At 46.3% G+C, this 27,667-nt stretch overlaps 1 protein-coding gene across 1 annotated transcript in view; it reads left to right on the plus strand.

The window, feature by feature from the left end:
* The first annotated feature begins 22,017 nt into the window (after nt 1–22,017).
* The window catches only part of GFOD1 (Gfo/Idh/MocA-like oxidoreductase domain containing 1), a 107,352-nt gene continuing 101,702 nt past the window's right edge, over nt 22,018–27,667 (plus strand). The window contains exon 1 of the mRNA XM_059077893.2: nt 22,018–23,041. Within this exon, the coding sequence (XP_058933876.1) occupies nt 22,789–23,041 (253 nt within the window). The 5' untranslated portion in view covers nt 22,018–22,788. The remainder of the gene's footprint in view (nt 23,042–27,667) is intronic.

Here is a 27,667-nt window from a genome sequence, read left to right on the forward strand (position 1 = left end):
GGAGCAATTGCTCTGTTTCCAGAATTGGGTTATCAGTTTGGAGAATGCGAAAAGGCATGGTACGTTCCTGGCTTCATGTTGCTTACAGCTGTTTTATCAAGACCACATATACACACAGACCAGTGGTTCTCAACTACAGAAGATTTTGTCCCCGTAGGGGGAACAATCTGGAGACATTTTTGTTTGTCATAACTGGGAGAGAGGGGTGTGCTACTGGATCTAGTAGGTAGAGGTCAAGGGTGCTGCTAAATAGCCTACGCTGCACAGGACCACCACCGCAGCAAACATTCATAGTGCTGAGTTTCTGGTTTGACCCCACCAAAGCCATTATCCAAAACACCGTGCTGAACATCAAGTGCCAAGATGAGGGCTACAGACATTTCCACTTCTTTTTTTTTTTTTTTTTTTTTTTTGGTGGTATGCGGGCCTCTCACTGTTGTGGCCTCTCCCTTTGCGGAGCACAGGCTCCGGACGCGCAGGCTCAGCAGCTATGGCTCACGGGCCCAGCTGCTCCGTGGCATGTGGGATCTTCCCGGACCGGGGCACGAACCTGCGTCCCCTGCATCTGCAGGCGGATTCTCAACCACTGCGCCACCAGGGAAGCCCAGACATTTCCACTTCTTAAAAATCCGACTTAAAGATTCATCTCACATCTTATCTCACCCTTGTGCCCCAGGTGCCCCGAGCCAGTCTTACTATAGCCCGTCGTTTAAGAGCACGGACTGCAAAGGCAGGTACACCTGAGTTCACAGCCCGCTGCAGGTGATGGGCTGGGTGTCTCGGGGTGAGTGTTCTCACCTCACTAAGCTTTTGCTTTCTCATCTGTAAAACAGAGATAACATCCCTGCCACGCAGTATCGAGGTGGTGAACAGACATGTAGAACACAGTACCTGGCGTCTGGCGCACATCCAAGAATAGGTGACAATTCTGCCGTGTATTCCCACAGTGGTTTTCTTTGGAAGCTGCCCAGGTAACCTGGCTAATTTCACCTTGTACTAGATACGTCTACTTTTACTCTGTACCAGGTATTGCTCTAAGCACTTAATATATTTCAATTCATTTAATTCTCATAACAGCCATTATAGGCTGAATATTAGGGTCCACACAAATCATATGTTGAAGCCCTAATGCTCAATGTGATGTTATTAGGAGATGTGACCACCGGAAGGTAATTAGGTTCAGAAGAGGTCATGAGGCTAGAGACACCATGATGGGATTAATGCCTTTATAAGAAGAAGAGGTGCCAGAGCTCCCTCTCTTTTCACCAAGTTAGGATGCAGTGAGAAGGTGGCTGGTCATTTGCAAGCCTCACCAGGTTCTGAATCTGCTGGCACCTTGATCTGGGACTTGCAGCCTCCAGAACAGTGAGAAATTAATGTTTCTTCTTTAAGCCACTCAGTCCATATTATAGTAGCCTGAACTGACCAAGAGAACAACCTTATGAAACAGGGATAATTTTTACATTCTTTTAACGAATATGGAAACTGAGAGAAATTGCATGTTCTACCCACAGGCACGCAACTAGTAAGAAGATGAGTTGGGATTTGAACCTGGCGTCTTTGCTTTGACCCCTCTTAACTTCCCTGCCTCTCAATCACAGTTGGTTATTTAACATCTAGCTAAGAGGGATGCAGGATTAGTATGCATTGATTCATCTCTATCAGGCAGAAGTCATTGATTACAGGAAAGTGTGATAAAGCCAAAGATGCCATCCACAGGGAGCAATGGGGTAGCAGAGGAAGGCTGTGGGTCAGAGGGGGAGGGGAGGGGCTAGGAGAATTTGAACCCAACTTTGAAGTCCAGCTTGACCTCTTACTACTGTTTTGACCTTGACAAAACCACTTAGCTTCTCTAAGCCTTGGTTTCCCCGTTTGAGGAAAGGGGAGAGCACTTACCGGCAACTTATTGTGATGATGAAATTAAACGGTGTGTGTGGAAGGGATTCCCTAAGATGAAAGAGTGAGAGCCTGTGGCCTCGTGTATCTGGGAAGGCTTCATGGAGGAGGAGTTGTGCGTGCTTGGTTTGAAGAGGAGTGGATGCTCCAAGCTGTGATCATAGCAGCTGGGTAGAAGGTTGCGGTTCATCAGGGTTTAATCAAGTGACCCTGAGTTGAATTTACCTCTCGTCTTGGACACTGTCTGATGTGGCCCCTCGTGTGCTCACAGGTGGGCAAGTCCTCTACTGCACGGTGCACTCTTATTTTGCCCTAGGCCCTACTTCCTCTGCCCTGCAGCAATGGTGACGCAGGGGGCCTTCCTAAATGGCTGGATGATGAGGAATAAGGTAGCATTCAGATCTGGCCCCAGCACCGACTAGCTGTGTGACCTAGGGAAATGGTTAAACGTCTCTGAACTTTGTTTTCTTATCTGTGCTCTGGGGACAACGTTACCTATTTTGAATGTTTGTTTGAAGGCCTGGAAATAACGTCGTCTGTACAAGACCTTACACAAAGCTTAACACGTAGCTGTTATTCCATAAATTGGTAATTATTTCTACTAAAGATTAAAAAATAAAAATTTAAACATTTAAAAAATTACTACTAAAGATTTAGGAAGGCTTTGTGCTCTTGAGCAGGGAGTGAGCAACTTAACATTACCGTAAACTGCTGGACTGCTTAAAAAAAAAAAAAATCACAATTAAGGTCAGCCTACCTTTTCTCTCAACAGCAACTTTATTTTTTAAAAATTCTGAAATACACAAACATAACAAAAAAGTGCACACATCATAAGTACACACCTTGTTAACCTTTTGCGAAATGAACACATCCACGTAACCAATAGTCCAATCGAGAGGCAGAACGCGACCAGCACACCAGCAACCAACCCGCCTCGGTCCTTCTCCCAACTCAGCCGCTACCACCGTCACGTTATTCTCACTTCTGTCGCCATAAATTAGCTTTGCCCGTTTTTGAACTTTTGCGCCTGCCTTCTTCCCCTCCACACGAAGTGGAGTGAGGCTTGCCGGTATTGTTCCGTGTAACTGTAGTCCTTTCGTTCTCATCGCTACAGAGTGATCGCTACCTAGTATTCCATTGTGTGAATACTCACAACTTACCTGTTTTAATCGCAAACTCTTGAACAGTTTTTAGTGCAGGATATCCGGACAATTTTCTTAACTGGCTTTTAGCCTTTATGAACTTGTACACACAAAAATGTTCATCAGTTGCACTGGGACCTTGCTGATCTTGGCAAGAAATTGATTAAGGAACCCAGCGGGGGCGCTGGCGAACCCCCTGCTCTCAGTCCTGCCAGAGAGAGAATACAAACTTCTTACCCGGAAGAAAGACAGCTCTATGCTGAATAATCGAGTTGGCAGAGGACAGCCCAACGGGCATTGCAGTGTCCTTTGAAAAACAACTTCTGTTTCCAGCTACAATTGTTTGTTTCTGCCTGTCTTCCATATCAGGGAGAAGGAAATTTCCAACCTCAGAAACTTGAAAAAAAAAAAATCTTCAAAGCTGCCCCACTTCTTGGTGGAGCTATGGCTGTACTGAAAATGTTTGCTTATTTGCTTAAGTTCATGGGCTTGATATTGCTTTTATACTGGGGATCCTAGCTTAATATCAAGTCAGAAACTGGCCAGCCCAGCTGTGGATGATTTGAACTGGACAGCTGGAATCTTTTCAGATATTTTGACAAGGAAATCCCAAATGTACTTTGCCCCAAGCACTTCTGCACTTCTTTTAAAAACAATATTTGTAGTGTAGAAATAAATTTAATCTCTGAACCCTTAATTACTTTAAACTTGACTCGTTCAAATAGTGTTTATAAAAAGATACTTTGTTCCAAGAAACCTGTAAAACGTTAAAAATCCTTCTCACTCTACTTTCTGTTGCCAGAAGTAGAAAAAGAGTGACTGCCAAGAATAAATGAAACTTCACAACCACTTTGGAAAACTCTTTGGCATTATTTCTCAAAATCAAACATTCATATAACCTATGACCCGGCAGTTTCATTCTTGAGTGTTATACCCAACAGAAATCCCTGCAGAGATATGCATTAAAAGACACGTACCAGAATGTTCATACCAGCCCAATTTCTAGCAACTCCAAATTGTAAGCAAACCCAAATACCCATGAACAGTAGCATGAGTGAATAAATTGTGGTTTAGTCACACGATGGAGTATTACGTAGCAATCAAATGAAGGAACTACAGCTTTACAGAACACCTCGGGTGACTCTCCTAAACAATATGTTGAAGAGAGGAAGTCATACAAAAAATATATATTACTCCATGTATGTAAAAATTTTAAAACTAGCAAAACTAATCTTTGTTGTTAGAGGCGAGAACAGTGGTTAACTTTGGGGAGTGGGGAGGGGATAGCAATAGAGGGGGTTAGAGGGGCCTCTCTGGGGTGCTGGTAATGTTCTACTTATTGACCTGGCAGGTGTTACACAGATGTGAGCACCTTGCGATAATTCACTACCCGCTTTTGATTAATGAACTTTTTAATAAATGAGTTTTTTAACATAAAAAATGTATTATAAATCTCATAAATTTTAATATTTTAGGAGAGCAACCTAAATCTGAGAAAATATATTCTTTTTCCCCAAATCTTATTCCCATTGCTTCACCTAATTAGAAGGTAGCCTCCATTATGAAGTACACAGTTGTATATCCGAATCATCTGGAATATCCAGAATGGACATCAGTATAACAGTTTAGGTTAGAAGAAAAATAATCAGTTGGTTTTCTGATTATAGAGTAGATAAAGATTCTCATAGCTCTCTTTACAGATAAACTGCAGTTTTCTTATAATTTATTAAAAATGTCCATGTCTCTATTAGCTAAAAAGAAAAAAACAGAAAGGATTCACCTTTCGACAGCTCAACTCTTTTCTAGTGCAGTATGGCTTTCTGAATCTTGACACAATCTTGACATGGGATTGGAGCTCAAACGTATGAATAGAAAATTTCCAGTCTTCAAATGATAAAAAATGTTTTCTGTGTGTTTCAGTTTGCTTACTGGTGAGCTACATGCTCCTGCTAAGAGTAACTACTTGAGTTCTTTTTCAAAATTTTATTTTATTAAAGTTTGGTTGATTTACAGTGTGGTGTTAATTTGTTTGAGTTCTTGAAGGATTAAAACGAACCACCCAACTTTTCCTTTCAAAGCCCCTGTGTCTTTAACATCTTACGAATGTTAATGGAGTTGGCGTAGCATCTAGTATGGGCGTATTTGGGTATTAGATCTTCATGCAATGGATATAGTAATAAGTACTTCCATTGTTCTCAGAGAAAAAGGTGGTTACTGCGTTTTGGAGCCAGTTTTCAAGGAGTGTTCTACCTTAACCACAGAAACCTACCCACATGTATTATAACGACTATGCTATGGTTAATGAGAGTCACAGGGAAGAAAAGTAAAGGCAGCATTCTGCCTTTTAGATCCAGACTTGGACTGGTCTGTAGTTATACCACAGTCTACTTCTTTGTGTGGACGTTGTAAACAAATCTATCGGAGCAGTTATTTTTCAGTTTCTCTTCTCTTTGCCCCTATGGCACAAGTACTTCTAGAACGGTCCAGTGCAGCACCTGACAGGTATGAACAGGTTCATGGAATGAATGAGGACAAGACAATGGACACTAGTTTATGCAAACTGGGTAGGACCTTGGTCACTTACTCACACAGACCTCTCACTTTTCAGGGAAGGAGGCTTCAGTCCAGCGGAGCCAACAGTGACCATCTGTTGAGGTGGAGAATGGCTGCGGGTCCTTCTTTGTCTTGTCTACTTTCTCTCACCCTCTGGCTGGTAGAATAGGGCTGCTATCTGCGGCTCTGTGTAGCAGAACTTTGGGTGGGGAAGCTGATCTGAGAATCGGAGGCCATAGCGGCAGGTTTCTCAATTCTTGTCACCCTGCTGCCCACTTGTCCATAGTATAGCTGCCCTTAGAAACCTGTTACCTCATCCTTCCCTCCCAACGGCTCCACCTGAACCTCTATTTCCAAAGCTTGCCTTTCAAGTTGCCCTCTCAGATGTTGCCATAAAAGCCCCACCTCATATCTCTACTGGGAGTTCTAAATAAACTTCGGGATTCCATTTGACTGCTTACTTGTCTCCATTCTAGTGAGGGTTTTCTCCCCAGTGTTGGACAGGTCCTAGGACGCTTCAGTGGCCACTCTGAACTATTCTACTGATTCTCTTTACAACATGAAACAAAAATGTGCCCTCACTTATGTAAGCAAGAAGAGGCAGGTCACCTGCTCAGCACTCAGCCCAAGCAGAGTCCTCTGCAAGTGGAAAATGACTGAAAATGAGAGTTATCCATAGAAGGAAGAAGTCCTGAGCAGGTGACTGCCAAATAATTAAAAATGAACCTGGCGCTGCTACCTCTGGGGCTCTTGAGTAACATGGTAAAGCCACCACTGGGACAGGCCCTTGCCTTTAGTTTAGGTGCTCACTGATCGACGAACCCAGCAGCAGCAGGTCCTGGGAACTTACACAGGTGCCACCTTCGATACTTTGCACATCCTGTGACTTCCATGCATGCAGGGTTCATTTCATAAAGGAACCAGAATTTGGTTAGCAATTCTGGGTGCCTTCCAAGAATGTTTGAATTTAAAATACGTGGCTCCCAGGGCTTCCCTGGTGGCGCAGTGGTTGAGAATCCGCCTGCCGATGTAGGAGACACGGGTTCGTGCCCTGGTCCGGGAAGATCCCACATGCCGCGGAGCAACTAAGCCCGTGAGCCATGGCCGCTAGGCCTGCGCGTCCGGAGCCTGTGTCCCGCAACGGGAGAGGCCACAACAGTGAGAGGCCCGCATACCGCAAAAAAAAAAAAATAAAAATAAAAAAATAAAAAAAAATAAAATAAAATACGTGGCTCCCAAAACAAGAGGAAATTCCATTAGGCTAAGGAGAAATGGGACCTGAGGGCAACCCTAACTATTTATATGTAAATATATAGAGATGGTATTAACTTGATACATATTCATCCATTCTTGAAATATCTATCTATAACTGTAGTTTAGTGTAATGTTTGGCTTACATATACCGTCTTTTATTTATTCATTTTATTAATGAACATTTAGGTTGCTTCAAATATTTCTCTACCATAATCAATTCAGTAATAACTACCCTTGTATGGGTCTTCTTGTGCAATGGTGCCAGAAATTCTCTCTGGAAAGTCTACAATTGCTATACGTGGAGTTATCAGATCACAGTGTATGTGTATGTAAATGTTTAGTTTTACTACAGGCTGCCATATTGTGTCCACATGGCTCTAACAATTTATAATCCCACCAGCAATGCATGAGAATTCCCATTTACCCCCATCCTGGTCAACCCTGGATAATTTTAGATTTGTTAATTTTTGTCAGGCTGAGGGTTGAGAAATAGAATCTCATCCTGGTTTAAGTTGCATTGTTCTGGTTCCCAGTGAGATGGCTTAAAGGTCATTTAGGTTGCCTCTTCCACGAATTACCTATTTATTACTTTTACCTATTTTTCTATTGGGCTGTTTGTCTTTTACTTACTTATTTGATGGGGTTCTCTATTTGTTCTGGATACTAGAGGTTGCAGATACCTTCTCCCTGATGGTCATTTATCTTTTAACCTTGGTTATGGTGTTTTTTCCTTTATGGCATGTGTCTGCATGTCTGTGTCTGATTTAAGAAATCTTTTCTATAATCATAGATATTGTCCCATATTATCTTCTAAAAAAATCTAAAGTTTTGTGTGAGGAGGGATCCAATTTTATTTCTTTTTGCGGGTGAGAGATTTTGTCAGTTACCTATTGCTACATCACCAATTACTCCAAAACTTAGCAGCTTAGAACCACAAACATTTATTACCTCACAGTTGCTGAGGGTCAGGAATCTGGGAGTAGTTTAGCTGGTGGTTCTTGTGCAGGGTCTCTTCAGAAGTTGCAGGTGGGGTGCAGTCATCTGAAGGCTGTGCTTCCAGGATGGCTCAGACACATGGCTGTTGGCAGGAGGCCTCAGTTCCTCCGCATAGAGATCTCTCCTCGAGGCTGCCTGAGAGTCCTCATGACATGGAAGCTAGCTTCCCCCAGAGCACAAGATCCATTCAAGATAGAGAGAGAAAGCGTGAGTAAGCAGGAAGCTTCAATGCCTTTTATGACATAATTTCTAAAGCCACACATTGTCACTTCTACTTTATTCATCACTAGTGAGCCCACTTCTAGTCACTAAGTCAAGCCTACACACAGTGGGAGGGGAATTTATATTCCACATCTTACAGGGAGGCATATCAGAGATTGTGTGGCAGTTGAAACCCACCATAAATGTAAAAAGTCGTTTGTCCCATCCCTACTAACTTGTAAAAGCCCTTCTAATCTATAATGACACTTCTATCATTTATCAGTTTTCCACATAAGTAGACATTTGTTTCTGGGTCCTCTGTTTTAATCCATTGATTTATTTATCTGGTCCAACACCAACACTACACTTTTTAACTTTACAAATCTCGATGCATGATAGGTCATTTGGGGTATGTAGCCGATGAACCACACTACCTGTATATAGACCTGTGTAGTCCCCAACTCTTAAATCTATTGATAGATTGGCCTTGTGACTTGCTTTTATCTGAGGATGGGATAGAGGTAATACTATGCCAGTTCCTGGCCTAAACCTTAGTCCTGTAAGCTGTTGTCTTGTGCTCTCGGGAGCCAGACTAGTTACCCGTGTAAGTAGTCTGGCTACCTTGCTTGAGAGACACCACTGGGAGATATCATGCAGAGAGGGAGAAACTCAGAGACTCCCTAGAGAAAGAGAGAAGACTAGTTCTCTTAGCAAGCCAGCTGGGCCCAGTCCTGAGCTGAGCCCCCAGCTGAACGTAGCCGCCTAAGTGACCACCTGCAAGGGCAGCAGAACTGCCCAGGTGAGCTCATCCCAGGCTGCAGTCATGGTAGTTGTTCTAAACCACTAAGTGTTGCAGAGGTTTGTTATAAGTCAGTAGATTACTGATACTGCTCTTTCCCCATCCTTACACTTCTTTTTCAAAATTGCATTATATTGAACTTATAGATTCATTTGGAGAAAGAATATTAAGTCTTTCTTTTTGTCAATGTATTCAGATTTTCTTTTTTTTTTTTTTTTTTTTTTGCGGTATGCAGGCCTCTCACTGTTGTGGCCTCTCCCTTTGCGGAGCACAGGCTCCGGACGCGCAGGCTCAGCGGCCATGGTTCATGGGCCCAGCCGCTCCGCAGTATGTGGGATCTTCCCGAACCGGGGCACAAACCCGTGTCCCCTGCATCGGCAGGCGGACTCTCAACCACTGCGCCACCAGGGAAGCCCGGGATGCTAATTTTTTATGTTGATCTTGTTTGCAGCAATCTTGCTAAACCCTCTTGTTTTTTCTTATGGTTTGTCTGAAAATTCTCTTGGATTTTCAATGAAGACAAATTGCAAATAATGAGCATTCTATCTCTTTCTCCCTTATTCTTTTGCCTCTTCTTTTCTTGTCTCCTTTCATTGGCAAGGACTTCCTGTCCAATGTTGCAAAGTCAGGGTGAAAATGGGCGCCCTGACTTGTACCTGAACTTAAAAAGACTTTGTTTAAAGTTTCATCACTTAGTATGATATTATTATAGGTTTTTTGGGGGGGAAATATTTTATCAAGTTAAGTTCCTACTGATTTTTAAAAGCTTTATTATTTTTTTAATGAATTTTAACTGAATTTTATTGCTTACATTTTCTATATTTTTCTATATTTGTTGATTATCATATGGTTTTTATCCTTTTTATATCTTCATATTTTATAGTAATATACATTTTCTAATGTTGAGTCATATATATTTTTACAGGATAAAATCCACTTCGTTATGATTACTTTTATTACCGATAAATTAGATTTGCTAGTTTTTTATGTAAAATTCTTGCATTTATATTGATAAATGATATTGGTCTATACTTTTGTTTCTTTTTCAAAAAATACTGTTCTTTTTACGTATATTAACCTCATAAAATGAATTAGGTAACTTTTCCCTTTTTCCTACTCTCTGAAACTGTTTGGCTAAGATAGGAATTATCTGTCCCCTAAAAGGTCTGGTTAAATTTGCCTGTCAAGTTGATGAACCCGTTGTCTTTTTTGAGAAGAGAGATTTGACTAGCCATTCAATTATTTTAATAGTTATTGGTATATTCAGATTTTCTGTTTCTTCTTGGGTCACTTGTGTAATTTATATTTTTTTTGTAGAGTTGAACATTTCATGAAAGTTTTTTGAATTGTAGGCAAAATTTTGCTATCGTATTTTTTGTCCTAATATTATTTATTTTGCTTTTTCTCCTTTTTCTAATCACTTTCTGGAAGTATATTTTATTATTTTAATCCATGATCTTTTGGTTTTATTGATAATTTTTATATTCTTGGTTTTAGATTCTATTATTTGTGCTTTACATTAATTTTCCTTCGATTCCTTCTTTCTAGATTATTATTTTCTCTTTCTAAATCATTCCGTTGAGTGCTTATTCATTAATTTTCAACTCTTGTTCTAAAAAAAAAAAAAAATACATTTAAGCTCTCAGTTTTCCCTTGAGTATAATTTTAGCTGTATCTCAAATGTTTTTATGTTTTCATTGTGTATTATTTCTAAATATTTTTCATTTTCATTACAGTTTCTTTTTTCATCCAGAGATTATTTAGAACAGTATTTTTTTATTGTCAAATTTATGGGATGGGAGAATACACGTCTACTGTTGGTTTCTATTTTCAGCGCATTGTGGTAAAAGAGCATATTCTGTATGATATCATTCCTCTGGAATTTGTTGTGATTTCCTTTGCGGCCTAACCAATAGTCAAATGTGTAAATGTTCTGGGTGGGCTTACAAAGGATGTGTAGTCTTTATTTGTTGGGCGAGGATTCTTTCTAAATAACTATTATTATTTCTAAATATGAGGTATTGTTTTCATAATAAGTATATACTTTGTTTGGAAAATAGGATTAAAAAAGAGTCTGGGGCTTCCCTGGTGGCGCAGTGGTTGAGAATCCGCCTGCCGATGCAGGGGACGCGGGTTCGTGCCCCGGTCCGGGAAGATCCCACGTGCCGCCGAGCGGCTGGGCCCGTGAGCCACGGCCGCTGGGCCTGCGTGTCCGGAGCCTGTGCTCTGCAATGCGAGAGAGTCCGCTATAGTGAGAGGCTCGCGCACCGCGATGAAGAGTGGCCCCTGCCTGCCACAACTAGAGAAAGCCCTCGCACAGAAACGAAGACCCAACACAGCAAAAATAAATAAATTAATTAATAAACTCCTACCCCCCCCAAAAAAAAATTAAAAGGAATTGTATATTCATTTAGCTTGACCTGAGGGTTGGTGTTCTAGCTAGGAAAGGTCTCTATCCTATAACTAGACCTTCCTTTAGCTCTAGTGTGAGTCCTTGTGGGGCTGGTTCTTTTAGCGGGTAGAATTGTCACCAGAAATTCATCAACAGGAACAGGACTTCTCTCCAATTTTCTAGGTCTGGACTCTCTTAGCCAGGCTTTGCTTTTCTCCTTTCTGTGCTCTTCAGTAGCCGGAGGCTCCCTTGCTTTCTCTTTCTGTCATCTCTCTGACCGAGGTCTTGCACGTTCACGAGTGCCACTCCGCTGCTAGATGACATTCTTCTAGGTGGCGTACAAGCAAGCTTCCCGACCTGCAGGCCGAGGGCCCAGTGACCGCCAGTGAGTTAAATTTCTGCTTGAGAGATGGTCTCTCCTGCCCCAGGGGACCCGAGGGCCCACAGGCAGGTCACCCCCACCTCCATGAAGCCTTCCTTGGTTTACCCCAGCGTGCTGTCAAATACCGTTGATCTGTGTACCATGAAGTGGCAGAGGTAGGCAAGATCTGTGAGCTGAAGGTAAATATGCTTTAATTTGTAAGCCACATTTTCAAGTTTCATGTTATACCTGATATGATTTAGCTCCCAGCCCTCTGCAAAGTTTTGTTGAAAAGTTGTAGTCAAGTCTTCGCTGTGTGTGAAGAGGAAGGACAAAATGTGTGCGCAAGAGGCCTGGGGTTCCAGTGGTGGGGAGGTGGGGAAGGAGAGCCGGGTTATCGTGGTGGTAGCAGTAGCTGGTGAGAGACTACAAAGGCAAAGAGAATTCCAGAAGAAGCAGGGCTGCTCCCCCGCCCCTGTGTGGACTGTCCCACCATTGCTTACTAGAAAGGCTCTAAATTCATTTTACTGAGGCAAGGAGCATTTCTTATTCCTTTTTCCCAACTTTACCACCACCTCTCCTCTGCCTCTGCCTCCCTCCCCCGTGGTTTGTGTGTGTCTCACAAACTGTAGTTTTATGCTCCTCACATACTACATTGCAAGTGCCTGTTTGCTTGTCTATCCGATGCCCAAGGCCACGAGCTCCCTGAGGGACACAATGGCATCTTTCAGCTCTGTATTCCCAGTGAGCATCTAGAGGACCCACACAGAGCAGGCAGGAAATGACCCTACATTCAATGTAGGGCCGCTGGTCAGCTGGCACGCACGTACCCAGCCTGGTTGTACGGCTCCTGGAAATGGTCAGCGGCTGCCCTGAGCTTTGAGTGCTGTCACCCCACAGCCCTGACCTCTCCACCAGGTCTCCCGGGCCTGACCGAGATTCAGCAGCTAACACGTTGCTGTTTGATATATCAGGGGGCCTCTGAGCCCCTGCTCCAGGGGTACTGGCGTTTGTTTGTGCCCATGATATACCAGATATTAAATAGTTTTATTATCATCCCTGGCTGAGTGAATGAATGAATGAATGAATGGCCTTGGTTTCCATCTACTCCCATTGTGCTTGAGTTGCATGCCACGCCCTTTCTGCTATTATTGTCCCAGGCCACAATTTGCTCCTGATTCCCTCTGTGTAAGAACAAGCCCTGCGTCTCTCAGCCCTTTGGACCACGTAACTACAGGGCCACAGTCTACGTTATGGTATCTCTGCCCCAATATGTATAGCTCAAGTGATTGACTTTTGGGTTCTGTATGTTGCCTTGATGAATAGTGACTTCTTTAAAATGGAGCGTATATTGTTTTATGTGCTTACCCTTTAAACCAGAAACTGTTCCTAAAATTTGAATTGCAAAGGCCACATCATCCTCTCCCCAATAGTATTTACTTTCTGCCAGACTCTTACAAGGGTTATTTTTCTAGTGTGCTAATCTGTGTATGTAAGCAGTGTGTTAATGATTTGGGATGCTGAAGAGTTTTCCTATGTACTTATTGATCCATCCGATAAAAGCACCCTACATACTTTGTTTATTTATGGAGCAGTTCTACCGTCTGCCCCCATGCCTTCACATGCTGGCGGAAGTAGCAGAAAGTTACACAGAAAAGCATTATTCCAGAGAAATCATGGGCCTGCAGAGGCTAAGTGCCCTGAGGATTTTCACACATCAAGAAGAAAAGTTCTGTGTTTTCCACTTAACCTTGCGATGCCCAAGCACCTGCGTACTTACTTTAAACCCATTTCCACCCTCCAAGAGCCACAGATTTGGTGGTGGTGCTTTAAAGGGCATCTGAGTTTCTCTTGGCCTGGTGAGCAACACATAAGAAATCTGTTGTCACACCACCTAGTTGAGTCAACTATTCTTTTTGTATTTCAGAGGACTGGTAACTAGCTAGATGCATTTAGGCTCCCTCCCTCAATGAGTTCATTTACTCAGAGTTGGACCTGGAGATGAAAGAAATTTCTGAGCATGTGATCAGAACTGTTAGTTCATTTATACCTTTACATGCTTTTTCTTCCTTTATTTTAAATGTAAGAAAAAAAGGAAAATACACACATGTAGAAAGAAGCAGCTTTTATTTCATAGGTTATTTCTTCTTAAAAATATGTAGTTGATCATATATATGGCATCCAAAAGAATAAAATGGTTCTGATGAACCTAGGGGCAGGACAGGAATAAAGACACAGACACGGGGGACACGGCGGGGAGGGAAGGGTAAGCTGGGATGAAGTGAGAGAGTGGCGTGGACCTATATACACTACCAAATGTAAAACAGATAGCTAGTGGGAAGCAGCTGCATAGCACAGGGAGATCAGCTCGGTGCTCTGTGACCACCTAGATGGGTGGGATAGGGAGGGTGGGAGGGAGACGCAAGAGGGAGGGGATATGGGGATATATGTATACGTATAGCTGATTCACTTTGTTATACAGCAGAAACTAACACAACATTGTAAAGCAATTACACTCCAATAAAGATGTTAAAAAAATATGTAGGTGAATGCACAACAATGTGAATGTACTTAATGCCATTGAACTGTACATTAAAACTATGAAAATGGAAAATTTTATGAATACTTTACCCCAATTTAAAAAATAGAGAGTTGCAATAATATATATGTGCAGTGTTGTCTTCTTGGCTTTTTCAACATAACATTATGCTATAATCATTTTTCCATGCCATTGTGTGGTATTAGAACATTTTACTGTCTGTGTGATTAATTATTCAACAAAGATTTATTATGTATCAGTAAGGTACCAAGCACTATTTTAGGCCATGGAAATATAGCAATAAATGAGGCCAACAGGAGTTTTGGGTGCAAAGAGCTTACATTCCATCCAGGAGAGACAGGCAGGCAGTGGTCAAGGAAGCAAACTCCAGAAGATTGTGTACATGGCTGAATGGAATTATTAAGAAGGGCGGTGTTGGAAAGCAGCCCAAAGCGGGTTGGAAAGAATCTACCATCATTGCAGTGGGGAGGATGCCACATGTGAGTTGAGCCCAAAAGGCTGAGAATAAGCCAGCGGGTGAATGGAGGGCCAAGGAGCCGCACTGACAGCAGAGGAAACAGAAAGTGCAAAGAAAGGTCTTGAGGCAGGAGAGACCCAGGCAAGAACGCAGAATCAAGAGGAGGCAAGGGTGACTGACACTCAGCTGGAGAATGAGTGGGTATCAGACGCGGAGGGGAGGGACAGAGCAGAGAGCCCCCCGGGACGCAGAGAGGGGTTTAGATTGTGCTGCAAGGGCAGGAGGAAAGCAGCAGAGGGTTTGAAACAAGTCAGTGACATGCTTGGCAAAGTTCTCTCTGATTACTTACAAATCAGAGGTGTCAAGGGTGTAAGGGTCAGTGCTGCTAGGAGGCTACTGTGGGCATCCTGGAGATGACGGTGGACAGTGCCGTCCCCACCCCTGCTCCCCGGTAGCGGCAGCACAGCGGGGCACCTCTCTCCTGACCTGGACGGCAGCTCTAGCGAAGCCCTCCTCTGGGGGTCAGTTGCCCTTTGTTAGGGGAAGGGGACAAAGAAGAGAAAGGCAAGTGTGTGTCCGTCTCCATCTTCTCTAGAGGGCCAGGTGCCCCGTTGTCAGGGCAAAATAGGGGCCGTGGTATCTACCCATAGTTAGAGATCCACCCATGCTTAGTGGTTCCATGCTGTGATTTTTTTTGTGTGTGTGTGTGTGTGTGATATGCGGGCCTCTCACTGTTGTGGCCTCTCCCGCTGCGAAGCACAGGCTCCGGACGCACAGGCTCAGCGGCCATGGCTCACGGGCCCAGCCACTCCGCGGCACGTGGGATCTTCCCGGACCGGGGCACGAACCCGTGTCCCCTGCATCGGCAGGCGGACTCTCAACCACTGCGCCACCAGGGAAGCCCTCCATGCTGTGATTTTGGAATCAGGTGATTTTAGTCAAATGCTTGCCTTCATGACCACCCTCAGGCAAATTACTTTTTTATGTAGCAGTTTCTTTATTTGGAATAATGGGGTTAATTGTACTTACCTGGAAAAGCTCTGAGGAGTAAAAGCGTACAACGTGCTTAGCTTCTGCCTCATGTATAGCAAGCACCCAATAAATGGTAGCTATTAACAACAACAAAAACCAAGAACTGAAAGTATAAACAGGTACTTTAAAAAAACTCTCCTGATGGAAACAAATTTGGGTATAAGTTTCAGCATGATGCATATTAGAACTGTTTAGTAGAATTGCTCTAGAATCTTCGGCAGTCATAACTATGCTAGGTTTTCAACTTGGCAAAGCTCTATTTCTACAAAGAGCAAAAGGATTTCATTCCACAAATACTAAGATTTATAAGGATTTTGGGTATTTATGGATACTCACCTAAAAATATCCAAAGCCTGTTTCTACTTTATATCAGAGGAATAAACAAAACTAAATAGCAAGACTTTCTCGTTTTCATTAAAATAGTTCCAAAATTAACCAAGTTATTTACAGCAGCTATGTAACGATAGAGAGATTAAGGTAGGAGTCATCTTGTTTTCTGAAATTTCTGTAACATGTATAAGTGACTTTTATAATGAAAAATATTTTAAATTATCATTAAAACTAAATTAATATGGGCTTCCCTGGTGGCGCAGTGGCTGAGAGCCTGCCGAGGCGGGGGACACAGGTTCGTGCCCCGGTCCGGGAGGATCCCACGTGCCGCGGAGCGGCTGGGCCCGTGAGCCATGGCCGCTGAGCCTGCGCGTCCGGAGCCTGTGCTCCGCAACGGGAGAGGCCACGGCAGTGAGAGGCCCGCGTACCGCAAAAAGAAAAAAAAAAAAAAATCCTTTCTATTTTTATTTCTCAAAGAAGGTTTAGAATGTTTTGGGGGGAGTCACATGACAATTATCTGAAATTAAAATGGGGCCTGAAATCTTCACCCAAATGCAAATAGTAGAGGTTGGCAGCTAAGCCATGGATTGAGGGGAAAGAAAATTCTAGGCCTATTTTCAGAACTGTTTTAAAATATCAAAATGTCAGGTTGTGTTGGGATTCAGGATCCAGGTTAAAGAGGGTTTCACAGGAAGTACGTGAGGAATAACCACAAGATGTGTCGGAGGGTATCGTGTGTATAAGCGCTATGGTTCAGAGGTCTGTGTTATCAGAAGCTCAAAACTGATGTGTAATTCTCCCCAGCTCAGTGCTGATCAAGCAAGACCTGCCGAGCTGGTGAGAAACAAACGTCCACCCAGCTTCTCTGTTAGCCCCAGGCTGGGAAGTTGCCCCAACTCCTACTCACTTACCTCCCAGGTCCAGTTAGCAAGGAGGCCCCCGAGATTTCATCCCCTTGCTGTAGCACAAAGTGCCCTGTTTTATCACAGGCACCTGTGCCCACATCCTCAGTCCCCTGCCTGCCGCTTTTGCTCAGTTTCCTTCCTTCTAGCTCAGCTTACTGCAGTGGTCTCCTTGCGGGGCTGCGACGGGTGCAATCCACCATCCATAACAGAGCCTGAGCGATGGTTCTAAAATGCCAACCTGATGGTGCACTCACTGTCTGCTTTAAGTCTCTCAGTGATTCCCCGTCACATCCTGGCCTCCTTCACACAGACCCTCCCACCTTGAGTTAGCTTGTTTTCAGCCTCCCTCCCCTCTTCCTTCTAACTAACTCCAGCAAGTCTTTCAAAGCCTGGGTCCAGCCCACTCCTCTCTCTGAAAGCCTTCAAAGGCTTCCCATTCTGATTTCAAAGCCCTTCTCTGCTCCCAAATCATCCCCCGCAGCCCCCTACTTGGCCTGAGTTGCTGTATTGCCATCATAATTCATGTCCCCAGTCAACAGGCCACCAGGGGCAAGGGCTCTGCTGTCCTCAACCTTACTTCTCCAGGGCCTAAACCGTTTTGCATGTGGCGTGTGGCACAGTTCTAAGGAGTTCATAAATATTAACTCATACAATCCTCATAATAGTACACGGATATGAGAAGAATGTATAAACATTTGTCCAACAAATATATACCATCTAGCAGGTGCCAGATACAATTTGAGGCACTGGGGATTCAGCAATGAACAAGACACACATACTTCTGATCTCAATAAGTTTATAGTTTATTGAGGCAAATGGATGATAAACAGATAAACAAGTATCTAATACAATGTGAGGCGGTGAGAGGAGCTATAAAGAAAAATAAAGCCAGACAAAGGGATGAAATGTGACAGAGGTCATTTTAATTTTAATTTTTTTTTTTTTGTACGCAGGCCTCTCACTGTTGTGGCCTCTCCCTTTGCGGAGCACAGGCTCCGGACACGCAGGCTCAGCGGCCACGGCTCACGGGCCCAGCCGCTCCATGGCACGTGGAGTCTTCCCGGACCGGGGCACGAACCCGCGTCCCCTGCATCGGCAGGCGGACTCTCCACCGCTGCGCCACCAGGGAAGCCTCAGAGGTCCTTTTGGATAGGATGGTCAGGCAAGGAGACCTGAGGAGGGGACACCTGAGCAGAGGCGTGAGTAGAGTGAATGGGCCACGTGGACATGTGAGGGGCTGGTGGTGGGTGTGGCAGATGAAACAGTGAGTTCGACGGCCCAGGCTCAGTCCGCACAGCGCGTCGCGAGGAGGCCAGTGTGTGCTGGGATGTAGGGTGTGGGGAGGAAAGGGGTAGGATATACACGAGGCAGGGGTGGGGTGGGTAGGTTGGGTGGAGCTCTTCAGGCCATCCCGAGGCCTTTGGAGTTTATTCACTGGGAGGTGTCAAGGCCGGTGGGACATGATCTGACTTGTCTTTTAAAATATCACTCTGGCTGCTGAGTGGAGAATACGGGCTATGGTGAGCAAGGACGGAAGCAGGTAGAGCGGTGAGAAGGCCGACGCTGTGGTCCAGGTAGTGACGATGGTGACTTGGGCTCCCCACCACGGCAGAGAAGCAGTCAAACTCTGGATGTACTGTGAAAGCAGGGCAGACAGGACCTGCTGATGCTTGGTTGTAGGCTGTATGAGAGAGAGACGAGTCCTGAATGGTTCCAAGGTTTTGGACCAACTGGAGGGTTGGTGGTGGTACCATTTGCTGAGATGGGGATAACTGAGGGAGCAATGGTTTTTGGGGAGGTGGGTTGGAAATGAAGCGTTCTGTTTTAGACCTGTGAGCTTGAGTTGCTGCCAGGATTCAGTTTTACCTCCTGTGAAATGGCGATCATGTTTATTTTACGCATTTCTTATGCGAATTAAATGTGATCATTTTCTTTTCATATTATGTAGATGGAAGGTTTATTTTTATTCACACTGCAGCTAGGGATAGAGTTCCCTTTAAAAGAACAGAAACAACTCCCTCTTAGTGTCTAGATGTTGCTGCCCTTGTACAATTGTCTCTCCCATCAAGGAAAGATGTTGATAACAGACCCACTCCCCATAATTATTTAACATTTATGTAGAGCTTACTACGTGCCAGACACCATCCCGAGGACTTTATAAAACTAACTCATATAATCCTTCAAAATCCTTGGCGGTATACACCACTATTACTCCAAACTCACAGATGAAACTGGGCCAGAGGTGAAGTAATTTGCTTAAGAGGCTACAACTAGTAAGTAGCACAGCGGGGGGCCAACCCCAGGCGCTCCAGCTCTGCTTCCAGCCCCAATGCCACGTTCCACATCCCCTGCTCCGTGCAAGCGGTACCATCATTGACATGTGACCTGGCCTCTGGGAACTGAGAGCGTGCCTCTTGTCTAACCGCATTGCCTGCACCCTGCGCCCTGCCCCCGTGGACGTTCCTGCCTCAGTTCTTCGAAAACCTCTGCTCTAAAGAAGGCTGTCGGTATTGATGGCAACACCCCTTTTGTCTCAGCCACCCCAGCACTCAGTGTCCTCTGTGCCTTTCTTCTAAGGCCCTGAGGTCAGCCTCATCCCTGTATTGTTATACACATGCTTTTTTGGTAACCTGCTCTCTCCACACGCCCCACCTCATTGCCAGTTGTTACAAGTTGTTTTATTTTATTTATTTGTATTTTTTAAACATCTTTATTGTAGTATAATTGCTTTACGGTGGTGTTTTAGTTTGTGCTGTATAACAACGTGAATCAGCTATACATACACATATATCCCCATATCCCCTCCCTCTTGCGTCTCCCTCCCTCCCACCCCTCTAGGTGGTCACAAAGCACCGAGCTGATCTCCCTGTGCTATGCGGCTGCTTCCCACTAGCTATCTATTTTAGATTTGGTAACGTGTATATATGTCCCTGCCACTCTCTCACTTCATTCCAGCTTACCCTTCCCCCTCCCCGTGTCCTCAAGTCCATTCTCTACATCTGCGTCTTTATTCCTGTCCTGCCCCTAAGTTCTTCAGAACCTTTATTGTTTTTACATTCCACATATATGTGTTAGCATAAGGTATTTGTTTTTCTCTTTCTGACTCACTCTGTATGACAGTCTCTAGGTCCATCCACCTCGCTATAAATAACTCAGTTTCATTTCTTTTTATGGCTGGGTAATATTCCATTGTATATATGTGCCACATATTCTTTATCCATTCATCTATCAATGGACACTTAGGTTGCTTCCATGTCCTGGCTATTGTAAATAGTGCTTCAATGAATATTGTGGTACATGTTTCTTTTTGAATTACGGTTTTCTCAGGGTATATACCCAGTAGTGGGATTGCTGGGTCGTATGGTAGTTCTATTTTGAATTTTTTAAGGAACTTCCATACTGTTCTCTGTAGTGGCTGTATCAATTTACATTCCCACCAACAGTGCAAGAGGGTTCCCTTTTCTCCACACCCTCTCCAGCATTTATCGTTTGTAGATTTTTTGATGATGGCCATTCTGACTGGTCTGAGGTGATACCTCATTGTAGTTTTGATTTGCATTTCTCTAATGATTAGTGATGTTGAGCATCCTTTCATGGGTTTGTTGGCTATCTGTATCCTCTGGAGAAATGTCTATTTAGGTCTTCTGCTCATTTTTGGATTGGGTTGTTTGTTTGGTTTTTTTTTGATATGGAGCTGCATGAGCTGCTTGTATATTTTGGAGATTAATCCTTTGTCAGTTGCTTTATTTGCAACTATTTTCTCCCATTCTGAGTGTTGTCTTTTCCTCTTTTTTATGGTTTCCTTTGCTGTGCAAAAGCTTTTAAGTTTCATTAGGTACCATTTGTTTACTTTTGTTGTTTTAAAAGCTTCCAAGTATCACACTTTTCACTCTTGTGTTCAGGCCGACCTGTGTCACATGGAGCTGAGTGCTGAAGACGAGAAATGAACATGACAGGACGTCTGACATCTCCAGGGACTTTGGACTAGAGGCCAGGTCCCCCGCCTTTCAGCTTGAGTCACCCCTCCCACCACCAAGTGGGGGCAAAATGGGCATTCAGTGAACATCCATTCATTTATTTAGCAAATGTTTATTGAGCGCTTACTACGAGCCAGGCAGGCAGGATGAGAGGTGCCGATGATATGGCAGGAACCCAGACGTGCACAGAGTTCCCACCGCTCCAGGGTCGCCGGGAGAGCCTCGGCCTGGCCCGGCAGCTCTTTCGCCAGGGCTCGGGAAGGGAGCAGAGGGTTGAGGTGGGGGGACAGGAGAGTGGAGGCCGCAAAAAGGGGCGGCGAAGGATCCAAAGCCCGAGGCCAGAGGCTGGCGTGGCTTCTGGCCCAGCGACCCCTCCGTCTCCAAACGCAGACGCGACACACACGTGCCGCAGCCGCTTCGGTGATCCCTACGCCACTGGGGCCGCCCAGCACAGCAGGGTCTAGGCGCGCGCCCACCTCCGGGGGAAGGAGAGCTTAGCAAGACAAGACCGTCTGGTGTGAAGGCGGCTGGACGGTGCGTGCGCGGCCGGAGAGGGTGGCGCACGTTTGGAGGCTCTCTTAGAAGGAGAGGGGAGAACTCCCCCGCTCACCACCCAAACTCTGGAGCCTGGATTCCGATCCCAGGCCTGTTGCTTACCTGTTACGCGACCCTGCGCAGGTCCCTGAACCTTCCCAGGACTCACATCCTCGGTTATATGGGTTTCCTATAACCTTAGGGTTGGTGCGGGGAGTAAGGGAGAGTGCAAGGAAAGCTTCTTTAGCGTGATGCCCGGCACGGAGGAAACGCTCTCGGAGCGGAGGTGGTAATTACCCGCTGTTCACACCTGGCCGCGTGCCCCGGCCTTCTCGGGGCCCGGGCGCCGCCCGCTGCTCTCTTGCAAGGCACAGATGACTAGCCTATTAGAGCGCGCCCTGACTCGACAGATGTATTGGCTTGTTTGGGGCGGGGCTTGGAAAGAGGCGAGGGGTAGAAGGAGGTGGTGGACGGCGAAGAAAGGGAAGACGCGAGGGTCAGAAGGCGAGCTAGGTGGGGCGGGGAAGGAGCCGGGCGTGTTCTGGGCCCGGGCGCAGCGCGCACCCCGAGCCCGCGGCGGCGGGGGCGGGGGCGGCGCGCGGCGGCCAATGGCGCGCGGCGCTGCGGCGGGGGCGGGGCAGGAACCCCCGGCCGCTGACAGCCAAACTCGCCAACTCCGCCCTCCCGCGGGATCCCGGAGCCCTAGCCTGCCCCCGGGACCAGGCCGCCCGAGCCGCGCGGCGAGCGAACATGGCAGCAGAATGAGAAGGCTGGCCCCAGGTCGTGGCCGCCGCCGCCGCCGCCGCGCTGCAGCTCCAGATACACGCCCGGCGCCCTCCGAGCCTCCAGCTTAGCCGGCCTCCTGCTGGCCGCCGGTGCATTTCATTCGGAGCGGCGGGCGGGGAGGAAGGGGACCCCCGCAGCCCGGCCGGTCCGGGCTCTGGCAGTGTGTCGAGGCTCCTGCGTGCGACTCGCAGGCTGCGGAAACGACGCGGGAGAGAGCCGGTCCCGGCTGCGGCGGCGCGGGCGCGGGGATGAGCCGGCCATGGAGCGACCTCGGCGGGGCGCACGCAGCCGGCCCGCGCTGCGGCGGGAACGCCGCCTGAGCCCGGGCTCCGCGGGGCTTCGGGGCCTCGGGTGCGCCGGGGGGGGTCCCTGCCGCCGCCTCCGGGAAGGACGGGAGCCCCGCGTGGCGGACACTGCAGCAGTCACCGTACTGAGGCGCCCGAGGCTGCTCCGCCTGCGGCTCCGTGCGCTCTGGGCACCCGGGCGCCTGGCCCGGTGCACGGCGGCTGGCGCACCGCGGCGAGCCGGCTTCGGGACTGGCTAGAGGGCTGTGCGTGCGCGTGTTCGACCGGAGATCCGAGCTAAAAGCAGAACCAGGCGGGCCGGAGCAGCCATGCTTCCCGGGGTGGGCGTGTTCGGCACCAGCCTCACGGCCCGTGTCATCATCCCGCTGCTGAAAGACGAGGGCTTCGCCGTGAAGGCGCTCTGGGGCCGCACGCAGGAGGAAGCGGAGGAGCTGGCCAAGGAGATGAGCGTCCCCTTCTACACCAGCCGCATTGACGAGGTGCTGCTGCATCAGGACGTGGACTTGGTGTGCATCAACCTGCCGCCGCCCCTCACCAGGCAGATCGCAGTCAAGACCCTGGGTGAGCGACCCCTCCCCCTCCGCTCCCCCCCCATCCCCAGCCTCGCTCCTTTCATCCCCTGTTGCTTTTCTCCTCTCGCCCTCTCTTCATCCCGGAAGCTTACATGGCATCTACGCCGACCCGGGCACCTGAGATCCCACATCCCACTCGAAGCTTTCTCCTTCCTCATCCCTGGCCTTCCCCACACCTACGCTTCCCTCCTCCCTCCTCGCACCACCTGGGCGCGCTTTCACTCGCGCGTGGCGCCCAGGCTGCAGGAGGCGCCGTGTGTTCCGGGGAAGTCGACCAGGCTGAGGAAATTCTTAAGATTGGGGACGGGCTGCTCTGAGGGAGACAAAACTAAGTCGCCGGCTGAGTGTGCAGTGCCCGAGTGTGTGCGTGCGTACGTGCGCGCCTGCGAGAGGCGAGTGCGCGCCCAGGAACGCCGGGATAAAGGGCCCACACGTGTCTCGGGTTTTCTTGGGGGCGACCGACTGCCTGACCGTCAGCAGCTGTGGCGCCCTGCTAGGATAGTTTCTTTCTTCCTGCTGGGAGTTAGTTTAGTGGGAGATTATAGAGATGTGACAATTAGCTGGAGTTATTTCCTCTTCGCTGAAAGCAAGGATGGTGAGAGTGGTTGGATGGGGGGGGGGCGGGGGATCTATTAGGACGTCTTCGTGGCGGGGGGCGGGTGGTCATAGGTTAGTAAAGACTAATTTGATAAAAGCAGAGGGAGTTAACTTTCGAGTGCGGCAGCCCAAGAATTGTCTTCCGCGCAGATTTGGAGTAGGATCTTAGAATTTTAGGGGGTGAGCGCAGTAGTTTCAGAGGTACGGATGCTTTGTGTGGGGAAAGGCCCCGTGCTGACAGTTTCACGTGGAAGCATGCAATAGTCCCACCTTAATTCCCTGCAGGAATAGTTCCCGGGCCTGGTGACAGGCAGGTTGGGGGTGAGCTTACCAGCCTTCACCGTCGGGTTCCCCCACCTAACCCAGGCCGACTGGACCATCTCAGAGCAGAGTATCGGAGTCCCTGCCGTGCCCAGAGGAAGAAGTGCGTGTTTTGTCCATCAGCGGTCCTCACACGAACCGGGAAGGCTGCTCACTCCTTAGGTCCCGAGAAAATGTTATTGCCCACCCTTGAAAGTTGGAATTTTTTGTTGGCTAAGAAAGAGACAAAGCTTAGAAGGCAAAAGAGTTAGAAGGCAAGAACTGGGAAGGAACAGAAACCAAGGATAATTTATGCAATCTTGGAAATAATATTTTATTTATAAAAACAGGCGTGGATTTAGGGTAGGTGACATGTACATATATTTTATTCTATCTTCCGAGAACTGTGACCAGAATGTAGAACTCTTTCTCCCTAGAAAACCACTTTCATCAGGCCATTCTGTTGTTGACTAGGATGGGGCATCTGACGGATTCCTAAGGAGACCGTCCAAGGCTGTCCGCTTTCATGTTAATTTTATTAAGCTTCTGACCTTTGTTGCCTGTTTTCTTTGGCCTTGAATGGAATGGCATTAGGTTCTGGCCCATATTTCTTTTCTGTTTGATCGAATATATACGTTGGATAGCTTACCTCTGTGCCCACAATGGATCTGTGCATATTCAGTAGATGATCACCATCTTAGAGCAAAGACCTTGTTGTCACATCCCCCCGCCTCACCGCCCTCCCCCTCCCATCCCCACCCCAGCAGCCCTCCAGGTCAGACCTGCAGAGCAGCCTTAGAGCATGTCTCCTGGAGGGGGGCAATTTGGGAAACAGGGGTGTTCCTGTTTTCTGACCATCTCTGGTACTTTAGCCATGAAAGCATTTGGGGGCTCTGGCTTTGGGAAGTGGCACAAATGATACATTTCTGGATACTTCTTCTGTTCTTATTTTCAGAAACCCGTATGATTTTTTTTTTTTCTTGACAAGACTGAGGTGGGTTACCTTTTCAAAACCAAGTGTCAGAGGCGTAAGAAATAGCCTTGGTTTAATCATCATGACTGAGGAATAGGGGTTTGTTCATATTTTCATGCTAAGTCTTGGGCTTTTTACTTTTTTTAAAATTCCTGATTTCACAGGTGATCAGACTGCCTGATGCTGAGGTAGTCTCTGCTTGTAGGAAATGTGGAGGCTTTGGATTTAGATGTGGCTGGACTGTAGGCTCGTTCCAGGCTTCCTCTTCAGTGGAAAACCCCCAGAGACGGCTCTTCTTCCCATTGTACCTGCAAGTACCCTGTGGGGCGGTCATCTTGGTGTGCTGTGCTGTCACAGTTAGAGGTTCAACATATACGACACAGGAAGTGAAAAACCCTGAACAGTTATTGGGTAGGTCTGGCCGTTGGAGGTTTGTAGATATTAGTGGTTGCCTGGAATTGAAACAAGCCAACCTTGACTAGTCCTGGCCTCGTCAACCTGTCCTTTGAGTTGCTTGCCCGGCAGTGCTGAGAGATCTGTGGCCCTGGATCCATACTGGTCATGGGCCTGTCGAGGAGAAGGGCTGTGATCGGTATGGAGGCATAGAACTTGCAGTCAGTTGAATCACAACATCCTCCTTTGATTTCTAAAAATTTCGTTGAAATCCCTTCCTAAGCGAACTAGGCATTTCTCTGTTGGAGAGACTTTTCTGCAATGTATAATTTCTACAGCATCCAGGGCTGCCTCTTGTTATGTACCTACGCTGTGCAACGTGGTAAGTGCTCTATATGAAATGTTTCATCTCTTGACTAAAATAATCCTCTAAGCCCCGTCCTTCAACTGGAGGCAATCATGGTTATAAGTTTTTTTGTTTCCTTTTGATGACTTTTCTAAGTATGGACTGGTGAATATGTGTGTTGAGAATTTGGAAAACATTTTTCACACAATTAGTAACATCTTATACTTACTGTTATATACTTTGCTTTCATCATGCAACAATAGGATCTTGAAAATTTATGTATATATACACATAGATGTATATTTAAAACTCAGAATGTAAAAGTATCCTCGCTCCTATTTTTCACTGCATAGTCTTTCACTGTATGGGATAAACCAAAATTTACTTAAGCAATTCCCTATTCAACATTTAGGTTGTTTCCAACCTTTTGTTTTTGTTTTATTTTTTTATACAGCAGGTTCTTATTAGTTATCTATTTTATACATATTAGTGTTTATATGTCAATCCTAATCTCCCAGTTCATCCCACCACGTCCCCTCCCCCTTTTCCCACTTGGTGTCCATGCATTTGTTCTCTACATCCGTGTCTCTATTTCTGTCTTGCAAACTGGTTCGTGTACCATTTTTCTAGATTCCACATATATGTGTTAATATACGGTATTTGTTTCTCTCTTTCTGACTTACTTCACTCTGTATGACAGCCTCTAGATCCATCCACGTCTCTACAAATGACCCGATTTTGCTCCTTTTTATAGCTGAGTAATATTCCACTGTGTATATGTACCACATCTTCTTTATCCGCTCGTCTGCCGATGGGCATTTAGGTTGCTTCCATGACATGGCTATTGTAAATAGTGCTCCAATGAACGTTGGGGTGCATGTGTCTTTTTGAATTATGTTTTTCTCTGGGTATATGCCCAGTAGTGGGATTGCTGAGTCACATGGTAATTCTGTTTTTGTTTTTGTTTTTTAAAAAAATTATTTATTTATTTTATTTTTGGCTGTGTTGGGTCTTCGTTTCTGTGCGAGGGCTTTCTCTAGTTGTGGCAAGTGGGGTCCACTCTTCATCGCGGTGCGCGGGCCTCTCACTGTCGCAGCCTCTCTTGTTGCGGAGCACAGGCTCCAGATGCGCAGGCTCGGTAGTTGTGGCTCACAGGCCCATTTGCTCTGCGGCATGTGGGGTCTTCCCAGACCAAGGCTCGAACGCGTGTCCCCTGCATTGGCAGGCAGATTCTCAACCACTGCGCCCCCAGGGAAGCCTGGTAATTCTGTTTTTTAAGGAACCTCCATACCGTTCTCCATAGGGGCTGTATCAATTTACATTCCCACCAACGGTGCAAGAGGGCTCCCTTTTCTCCACGCCCTCTCCAGCATTTATTGTTTGTAGATTTTCTGATGATGGCCATTGTAACCGATGTGAGGTGATAACCTCACTGTAGTTTTGACTTGCATTTCTCTAATAATTAGCGATGTTGAGCAGCTTTTCATGTGCCTCTTGGCCATCTGTATGTCTTCTTTGAAGAAATGTCTATTTAGGTCTTCTGCCCATTTTTTGACTGGGTTGTTTGTTTTTTTTTTAATATTGAGCTGCATGAGCTGTTTATATGTTTTGGAGATTAATCCTTCGTCCGTTGATTCATTTGCAAATATTTTCTCCTGTTTCTAACCTTTTGCTTACACTAACTTGTAATGAATAATTGAGAGCAGATGTCATTTTGCACACATGCCAGCGTGCTCGTAGAACGGCTGCGTGAACTCTTTATCGCAGTTGGCGATAATCTCTTTCATTTGTTTGCTTGTTCCTCTCTTGGTTATTTGTCTCCTCAGTTAGAATGTAAGTTCTTTTTTTTTTTTTTTTTTGCGGTATGCGGGCCTCTCACTGCTGTGGCCTCTCCCGTTGCGGAGCACAGGCTCCGGACGCGCAGGCCTAGCAGCCATGGCTCACGGGCTTAGTTGCTCCGCGGCATGTGGGATCTTCCCGGACCAGGGCACGAACCCGTGTCTCCT

The sequence above is a fragment of the Kogia breviceps genome, chromosome 10 (genome assembly GCF_026419965.1).
Source record: "Kogia breviceps isolate mKogBre1 chromosome 10, mKogBre1 haplotype 1, whole genome shotgun sequence".
Lineage (NCBI taxonomy): Eukaryota > Metazoa > Chordata > Mammalia > Artiodactyla > Physeteridae > Kogia > Kogia breviceps.